This window comes from Meleagris gallopavo, chromosome 2, assembly GCF_000146605.3.
Source record: "Meleagris gallopavo isolate NT-WF06-2002-E0010 breed Aviagen turkey brand Nicholas breeding stock chromosome 2, Turkey_5.1, whole genome shotgun sequence".
Taxonomy (NCBI): Eukaryota; Metazoa; Chordata; class Aves; order Galliformes; family Phasianidae; genus Meleagris; species Meleagris gallopavo.
The window spans coordinates 40,083,736-40,093,185 of NC_015012.2; the positions used below are offsets into that span (position 1 = coordinate 40,083,736).

General features: G+C 36.6%; 1 protein-coding gene across 2 annotated transcripts in view; it reads right to left on the reverse strand.

Moving 5' to 3' along the window:
* The window catches only part of ERMARD (ER membrane associated RNA degradation), a 16,589-nt gene extending 7,139 nt beyond the window's left edge, over window positions 1-9,450 (reverse strand). The window contains exons 1-11 of one of the 2 annotated variants that reach the window (XM_010707041.2): window positions 9,413-9,450; window positions 8,109-8,277; window positions 6,872-7,011; window positions 6,255-6,356; window positions 5,290-5,379; window positions 3,822-3,919; window positions 3,109-3,245; window positions 1,899-2,013; window positions 1,340-1,442; window positions 857-886; window positions 69-137 (exon numbers count right to left, since the gene is read on the reverse strand). In XM_010707041.2, coding sequence (XP_010705343.1) covers window positions 69-137; window positions 857-886; window positions 1,340-1,442; window positions 1,899-2,013; window positions 3,109-3,245; window positions 3,822-3,919; window positions 5,290-5,379; window positions 6,255-6,356; window positions 6,872-7,011; window positions 8,109-8,277 — 1,053 coding nt within the window. In that variant the 5' untranslated portion in view covers window positions 9,413-9,450. Of the gene's footprint in view, window positions 1-68; window positions 138-856; window positions 887-1,339; window positions 1,443-1,898; window positions 2,014-3,108; window positions 3,246-3,821; window positions 3,920-5,289; window positions 5,380-6,254; window positions 6,357-6,871; window positions 7,012-8,108; window positions 8,278-9,412 lie in introns of those variants that run through there. The other variant, XM_031552429.1, reaches the window with a different exon arrangement.

A 9,450-nucleotide genomic window follows, 5' to 3' on the forward strand; every position in this document is an offset into this window, starting at 1 on the left:
AACAAACCCAAACAAATGAAAAACACAAACAAAATAACAACAACAAAAAGAATTTTCAAAACACTTGCCATAGCAGGTTCTTCAAGAACTGAAGGAAGCTGATTGATTTCTTCATTATCCAAATGCTTTGTTAGCATCTAGGAAAAGTCATTTGAATAGAAAGCTTTTATTGAAAGTAAAAAAATCAAAGGAAAAACACTAAGTAATGAGCTTTTCTAATATTAAATAATTATTTCAGAGCTGCTTCAAAGTCAATGTGCCTACTTGTTACTGACAGACTGAGACAATTCAATAAGAGCCGTAAGACTGAGGACTTCTGCTTGCAAGATTTATCTGTATTTATTTTGAATACCTAAGTCTACCAGAAACGGCAGAATAATTGTTTCCTTAAGATGAAGAAATATAAAATAAAAACATATGAAATAAATAAAATAAAAGCATTTAAAAGAATTTGCCCAGAGACGTTGTGGATGCCCCATCCCTGGAGGTGCTCAAGGCCAGGTCGGATGGGGCCCTGGACAGCCTGGTCTGGTATTATGTATGGAGGTTGGTGGCTCTGCCTGCAGCAGGGAAGTTGGAGCTTGATGATCCTCGAGGTCCCTTCCAACCCAAGCCATTCTATGATTCTGTGAAATTAAGTTCTGTTTATTATAACTTGTATGATTTTGTTATGTTCTGAAGGATTCCAAATTTAAAGTATATTTACTGCCCATCTTTTCTACTTAGAAAAATTTAGAAATAATGCCTTATCCAACTCAACTAGTAAGTATGTTCTGATCTTTACTAATGAGAAACAGTAGAAGTTTAAATGCTGACACTGCTATGAATTTAAAAAACAAAATAAAATCACAAATACCTCATCAAAAGTGGTGTAGAAAGCAGAAGACTGGAATAGAAAACAATAAGCATTATTTGATTATTAATAGAAAACAATTATATAGACATGTGAGTGAATAAATCTAAGTTCAGTATACATGAGATATCAGAGGTGCATGAATAGCAAATAAGCCCTTAAAAAATAAAAAAGAGTATTCGATTTTTTTACTTTTTTTAATAAATGGAATGTGATCGACTTTCCTCCCTCAACTACCATTCTAGAACGCTAACTTTGAAGTACTTTTCCAGATCACTTTTACTGGCAGGCATCTTTTTTCCTTATTTTTTAGTTAAAAAAGAAAAAAAAAAAAAGGTATTCATTAAAATGTACTAGAAATATGTAAATTATGCTCTACTAATTCTCAGATTTTGAGGGAGGAAAAGCTAAATTTAGACACTGTTCTACCACAATAACTACTCTGGAAATATTGCTAACACTAACTGATTTTAGAAAGAAATTTACCTCAGCTGTTAGCAATCTATTAGGACATTTATTAGTTGTAGTGAAGAGCAATCTAAGTCCAGCTTCCAGCTGAGGAAGTAAGAGAATCACACAGTCAGCATACCTGAAAAAATAACAGAGAAATGGTTTCTTTTCCCTCACTTATCAATACAATCCAAATGGAAATTTGAGATCCAGGTCAAAGAATCCAGAGCAAAATTCCTTGGTAATGAGAGCATGTGAAAACTAAATGACTTTATGCGCCCAACAAAAGCTGACCACCTAATTCAAATCAGCTCAGGGATGACACTAACTTACAAAAACATGAATGGACAAGGAAGACCAAAAAAAAAAAATACTTATTAAAAAAAAACAACCCACAGCATTCTAATACACGAAGAGCTGTTTCCATTTGCTTTGTAAAGCTCTCCTCCTCAGCTACATCTCCTGGAGATTCAACAAAAACTTCTGTAATCTACAAATGCTGCTGGCTAGTATTCTGTAAATCATCAAATAAAGTCTTCAAATAAAAATGCAGAACAAGATGAAAGACAGGAGGAAAAAAAAAATCAATGATTACCTACTTTGCTTGAAAGCTGTTAAAGCAGCCATCCAAAATGGTAGCATTGTTCTTAGCACAAAGTTAGACACTTGCAGTAGCTCTTCCGCTACACAAAGTGTTTCATGATTAAGATCTGCAAGTTAGCAAAATAGCATTGATAATTTACATACAGTCTATGGCTTTCTAATTAATTCTTAATATTTCATTGAAAAGATAAGATTACTTCAGCACTTATAAAGGGAGACTTAAGCTATTCAATTCATTTCAAATACAATAGTAAAGGTGATAGAATTCAGATCAGAAATTGAGTTTATAAGATTGCATTTCTATTAAAAATGTGAAATGCCACAGTAAACACAGTTAAAAAGTCATGGGTGCTTTTTCCTGAGACTACATAGTAACTGGCTCCAGTTTCTCTTCAGTTGTTCTCCACCAGCTTCAAATACTTTTGAAAAGTATAATCTGCATTAATAGAATCAGTATGACCTTGTTCCTACGTTATCAAACATCCACTTAAGCTGGATATGAGCCAGCAGTGTGCTCTTGCAGCCTGGAAGGCCAACTATGTTCTGGGCTGCATCACAAGAGAGGTGGCCAGCAGGGAAAGGGAGGTGATAGCCCTCCTCTACTGTGCCCTTGTGAGGCTCCATCTGGAGTACTGTGTCCAAGCCTGGGGCCTCCCTCCAGTAGGGGAAGGATGCGGAGATGTTGGAAATTTTCAACTGTTGATATACAGAATTTTTCCTGTGGTAAGTATCAGGATACCGAAAATATGTAACCATACTCTCTTTTATCACAACCTTCACTGCAAGATGCAAAGTATTCCTGATGGGACCCTTGCTGCTAGAATCCACTCATTCTGGAAAGAATTAAAGATTTTTGTAAAGAAAAACTAGATGACTATTAAAGGAAGTGAGTTCTCATCATCAAATTGAAACATATAGCTGAAGTCTTTCATAAGCTGTACTATTAACACATTTCAGCATGTTACATTTATTTTAAAATTCAGTATTTTTTGTTTTGCTAATCAGTACAACAGTCTATATATTAAAAAGTTGTCTACAGTGTCTACAAGCACAACTGAGTCATCTAAAGACATTATATACAAGTATCTTACCTAAAAGATTCAGTCATCTAACTGGAAAACACATTATTTTCAATAGCACTTCTAGATAATGAAACAATAAAGAACACAGTAATAAGTAATGACCAAAGGTTAAATACTTGCCTGGAAATGCATCAAGGTCCTCTAATCTAATGAAGGTCACATAAGGTCGATGTACTAAAACATATTTAGTTTTCAGAAGATACATCTGTAACAACTGACCCAATCCTGCAGTTAAAAAAAGCAGCATAGCACAATATCTAGGGAGAATATTATAAAGTATTAGAAAAGCTAATACAACAAAATCTTTTACAAATAATCCACATTTCTGGGTTAGGGACAAAGGTTTCTTTTGCTCTTTAAAACAAGATTCAGTATGTATTTCACCCATCCCTTTTGGGTAAAGGAGCTAAATGATTAATTGTGTTTTACAAGCATGACAAAACAATGTGAACTTAGGAGAAAAAAACAAACATCAGTGTATTCTCCTTGGCTGCTGCTGCTCCTCTTCCTTTCCTATTCTTCTGCCTTTTGTTTTGATTTATTCCTGACTGCCAGGATCTTAAATTTCTTCATTTTTCCTGATAGAAAAACACACTGTTCCTAAAGCTGATCAGTTTCACAATGGCTGAAGTACTCTGTGGAAATCTAGTTCCAAAAGAAGTGGTAGCAGCAGCAGTAGGACAAAAATAGAGAAAACTGTCAGGGTTCTGCCAAAGGCCTTAGAGAATGCTTTTTTTTTTTTCTTTTTGTAAGAGTAGCAAGTTTTATTAATCAATTCTCAAGCACTGTTAGCCTGATTGGATGAGAAAATAAGATTTTTTTTAACAACTTACTTTGCAGGAATTTCTTGTGGGGATGCAAACCCATGCCACAAAACATTTCGGAGATTCAGACCATACGGTGATCCAATGAATATCCTGAGTACATCCATCTAATTTATAAACAAAGTGATTACTACATGAAGAAACTTATTGTTTATTACTTTGTGTCTTGCCCTGACAAGAAATTTGAGAAATTATTGAGAAACTATAATGTCTACTGTCAAAACAACTGGTCACAGCATGTCATAGTAACTGCAACTCATTATTTGTAATTCCCAGTACTCTCTAAAAGGAAATCTTAACTTACTCATACATGCTATAGAATACAACACAGAAAGAACAAAACTGCTAAACATCTCAAACAGTTATGACAGGGAAACAAATTAATTCAAGTTGAGCTTTTACTTATCATACTACAAATCCACAATAATTTAATATGAATTAACATAAAAAAGAAGAATCTGCATTCAAAGTTGTATTCCCAGTATTCCACTGGGAAAAGGGAAACTTTTTAATGGTAAGAATTAATCTACTCCACAGGGAACTACAGTTCAAGGCATAATCCTTACAAAACTACTAGATTGGCTAACACTACACGTCCAATACTTTGTCTTAAAAAAAAAAAAAATAGTATTTATAGAACACTATAAAAGGTACCATCTCCTCTGTTTACACAAGAAGCTAAGTGTCTTCAGAATTTTTTATTATTATTTGCAAATGGCAACCGTATGGGGCTGCTGAATCACGGCCTGAACCTTTGATTGATCACCTGAGGCGAGCAATGAGTCAGCCACGGGAGCACAGGTGAAGGCAATTCACCTGTGCTGCAGGAAGGGGTGGAGCCTGGCTGCACCTCTCCTACACCCATTTAAGAGCTGACTGCCAGTGGGGAAGGATCTCTCTGGAGCTCTGCTCCATCAGGAATTCATCTTGTGAGCCCAGGACAGGGTGAGTGATTTTCTCTTATCTTTCTCTTATTTCTCCAATATAAATTATATTAGCCAAGCTCCTGGATATGTATCTATACCATCTGTATATCCATTGATTAAACAGGCAGCAGACAAACTAGTTTTCTCTATTCACAAGAATTGCATTGTGGTCAATATTATAAAGTGTTTTACTACAGTGGTGATGAAAGGGAAAATATCTTACAAGTAACTGCTACTGCAAGACGTATGTTCCCAAGTTGCGCAACTCAAAAAGAGGTAGACAACACTGTAGCTTGCTTACCCCCTTGCCAGATATGTGACACTAAGTATGTGGGTTTTTCACATAGAAAAGCAATTTTAAAAAATTATGGGCTACCCCTTAAAATTATTTCAATTTACAATATTCACTATTCACTTGTATGTAATGAAAGTTTTCCCAACGTATTATAGAATTTGAAACTTTTCCTTAGCACAGGCAAAGGCTATGACTGGAAACCAGGCAAAAAAAATCAGCTCAATATTTGTTATTTATTTCATAACTATGCACTTACTACAACTTGTCCAAAAACAACTGCAAGCTGCTCAGAAGCAAGCAAATCTCTTAGAAGGAAGGGACAATCTTTACCAATCAGTAAATGTACCTATTAGAAAAAATAAGTAGAAGTGATTATAACACAAATAATTATATTTCTTTGTATTTCAAGCATAGACCTTGACTAATTTCACCCAATAAGCATTTTCATTGCTGTAAAAACACTAATCAAACATAACCCACCAACTGAAAAGTCTTTAATTCTAAAGTTTCACGACAAATTAAAATCTATGGACTGCATTAGGGAAGAGTGCATATCCTATTTGAAGTTCCCGTGGTTATGATATTCACAGTACCTACAGGCACATTCTTTTCTCTCCATTACTCCAAGAAAAAAAAAATTAAAATTGAAAGAAGCAAGAAAGCAAGCACAACACCATATAGTTAGGGGAATTTTTAATTACTTCAAAAATTCACCATCCCTTCAGACTTGGAAAAATTATCTTTCTAGGTGTGAACCTTTTGTCTTCTGCCCTCATAGAGACTTAACAGCCAGTTACTCTATCTTATCTATGGGCAACATCCTATGACAAGAAAGCAAGGTGGGGAGATGTAGGAAGGAGGAACAAAAAACAGGTGTTCCCTTCTTCCTAGCCTGCATGCCAACCTTAGCAGTGGTGGCACCTTTGTGATTATGGAGTGAAAAAGAAAAACGGAATCGACCCAGTTTAAAATAAAATGAGAGTGTGGGGGGAAAAAAAGGAGGAAAGGAACTGAGACCAGTTAATCTATCCAGCTTCCTACTAGGTCTTCAAATACTTGTGCTTGCATAACACGCAATACTATCACTGAAGATGTGGCCAGGCTACCACACACCATTACACTACAGGATAATCTCATTTTTTCAGTGTGCAATTAAATCTAAGAATTTATTCTCATCTTATAAAACCAAACCTGCAATTGAATCTTCATAGTGGCACTTACATCACCCAAAGCTCTCTCCAAGCATGATGTTAGTTTCATTAACCCAAGAGCAACTTCTGTAGATCGGCCATATTGTAGAACATCAAACACTTCAAGAAATAACTGTGTGATTTGGGAAGGGGGGTTGGAGAGAAGAAGAGTGTTGAATTACATATTCAGAAGGAGAAATCAAAATCACACAAAAAAATATGATCTAAATATTCATCTGTGATAGTCACTATGCAAATACGAAAATAAAACCATGCTAACGTGATCAAACTGTGGATGATTCAAGGGTTACTGTCCACCTCCTGTATTTTCAGTCAAAACTTACTTAGTACCACACATCTATAAAAACTATCAGTGACTTTACATAATAATATTTGATATTAAGCACAGACCACTACGTTTTACAGAAAAAGAAGATCCTACTATCTTTGGTTAGAACAGACCCAATATATGTATAAATATATCTAATTACTGAGTCAGGAAAATTAAAAGTGACTACGTATCAGAGAAGGACAATTGGTTATAAATTCTACATATTTTGGATTGTTATCTCTTTTGTGTGTTCTTATGAAAAACTTCCAACAGGAGGTCATGTGCCAAAATACAACTGTCAACAGATATTTCCATACCTCTGTGTAGTTTGTCCACTGGAACCATAATGCATACTGAACTACAAATTTGTCCTTGGTCAGAGATTTGAAGTGCAAATTAACAGATTCACATACAGGTCCAAGTGATCGTATGCTTTTGATATAATCCACACTTCGGTCTTGAATTGAAAAACGGGATGTGGTTAGAACTAAACTTTCTGAAGGGTCTATATTTTAAAAGTCATAACAAGTAAAACCTCCAACAGTCCGTATATATATTTAGCTCAAACATTTTTATCCCTATTAGTTCAGCACAACCAGTAAACTACAATTTACTGTCCAAAAGAACAGACAAATGAACTACAGAAAAGTGCATTGTAAAACCAGATTCAAATGCCTTCTCAAAAACAAAACTTCATATAAGAAAACACGGAATTGAAGTTCTATTTATGTTCTAATATAATACATCTAATTATGTTCAATTTTTATTGAAAGTGGAAGAATCCACTAGTAAAAGAGTGCAGCAATTCCTCATAACCAAGCTGGAAGCTACTGCAGGCTTTGAGGTCTTAATCAAGCAGCACCACTTACACCCTTTAAAGAATGCAGATTGATGTGGTACCCTATGGAGTGGTATAACTGCTTCTCTTGGGTGGCAAATTTCTCCTGACTCATGGAAAAATATTGCTCAAGGCAGAAATATCTACCATTTTGACCACTTCTGCAAATTAACAAAAGCTTGCAGTTTGGCAAATGAACAATCAGTTCATCAGAATAGAAACGTTTTGTTCTGCTTAAAAAAGCATAATTATAAACTGTTCTACATACAGAAGGGAGATAATACTTCTGTACAAGCAAAAGATGGAGAAAAGGAAACAAAAACAACAGTAGCCGTACTGATGACTCCCAGGTGTTTGGTGTTTCAAATTTACTGCAAAAGACATACAAAGAACATAGAAGAAAATAAGTACGAGTCAAGAGAGTGGCAAACTCCCCATGTACAGGCAAAAGGAGCTGGGAAACGAGAATAGGGAAACAAAGATGGAGCTATCTATGTAGCACAGATTACATGGATCTTAGGAGTCAGCTATAACCAAACACTAAAAATTCACGAAACGTTTAAAGCTCTCTGTAAATAATAAATGTACGTATTCTAGCAGTGAAGCTAATGTTATAGTAAAATAAAATATTATAACTAAGTTTTGAGTACTGTGAACTGTAGTGAGATTCTACATTAGCTTTAAACATATTTTCATTGTATCAGAATAATACCAACCTGATGCAAGATAACACACATGCTCAGTAATAGACTGCCAACATACTTCTCCACTTTCAGACACAATATTATTAATATCACAAATGTCTTTTTTTTCAAATCCAAGTTTGCAAATTACGTAATGCACAGCTGGAGAAAGACAAGTAGTGACTGAGTCTGATGATGCCATCTGAAAAGGGAAGGACAGAATCACTTTTACTTGCATAATTTCAGTTTGGTATATTTTGGATGCATTCTATCTACCAAACTAATCACAAGGAAGAAATTCTTTACTCAGAGAATTGTGAGGCACTGGTACAGGCTGCACAGAGGCTGTGCATGCCCCATCCCTGGAGGTGTTCAAGGTCAGGTTAGATGGGATCATGGGTAGCCTTAGCTGGCTGTGGGCAGTCCTGCCCATGGCAGTGGGTTGTTGCTGAGTGGGTGCTGATGTCCCTTCTAACTCAAACCATTCTGTACACAAGGGCTGCTCTGAAACAATACCTCCTATTTTGTTGGCTCATAATCTCAGAAGTGGATGTTGGTGGTATGGCAGTCTAAGTTGAACCTTCCCACCAATATTCTGTTACGTTTTGTTGCTGTGTGACAGAAGGCAGCAGAGGAGCAGTCTGACCAAATGGCATCTGATGTGGAAGTGCATATGAAGAAAGGGGGTGGAACTAAATTCCTCTATGCAAAAAAAAAAAAAAAAAGGCACTCATTGACATTCATCAATGCTTGCTCAACATTTATAGAGACAAAACAGTGGATATGGAGCAGTGGGTGGTGTGTTACAGCAGTAGTGACCACAACATGAAAGCCAAGCCACATCCTGGACAGCCGTGCACATCTTTCTCACCACAAAATGAAACATCTTGATTGTCTCATCCATGCTAACTGGTTACTGGAAGTGACTATATTGAAAAATAGTACATTGAAGCTGCAAATATGTTCTATCAAGCAATGTTATTGTGCTCCTTGTATCTGCTGTAACTTTTATAACATAAATAGGAAATAAATAGGAGGGATTACTTTCAGAGCAACCTATGCAGATAGACTGAAGATCACGGCCTGTATGTAAGCTCTGCACACCCCTTGCTGCATTCAGGTGCCATCTGCTGTACCCAGCCTGCTATTAACCTAAGATGGCCGCAAAACATTGTTCGACAAACGCTCAGTTGGGTCCTTCGCTCCGGGTTTCACGGCCAGAGCACCACGCGAACCGCAGCAAACTCCTCGCTGCGCAGAGCCCAAGGGACGAGGCCGCAGGGAGCCCCCCAGCGCCCGAGAGCGGAGCACTCGTACACCCGCGCCGCGGCCATTACCTCCGCTGCTGCCGGGCCTCCCGCTCTACGTCACGGCG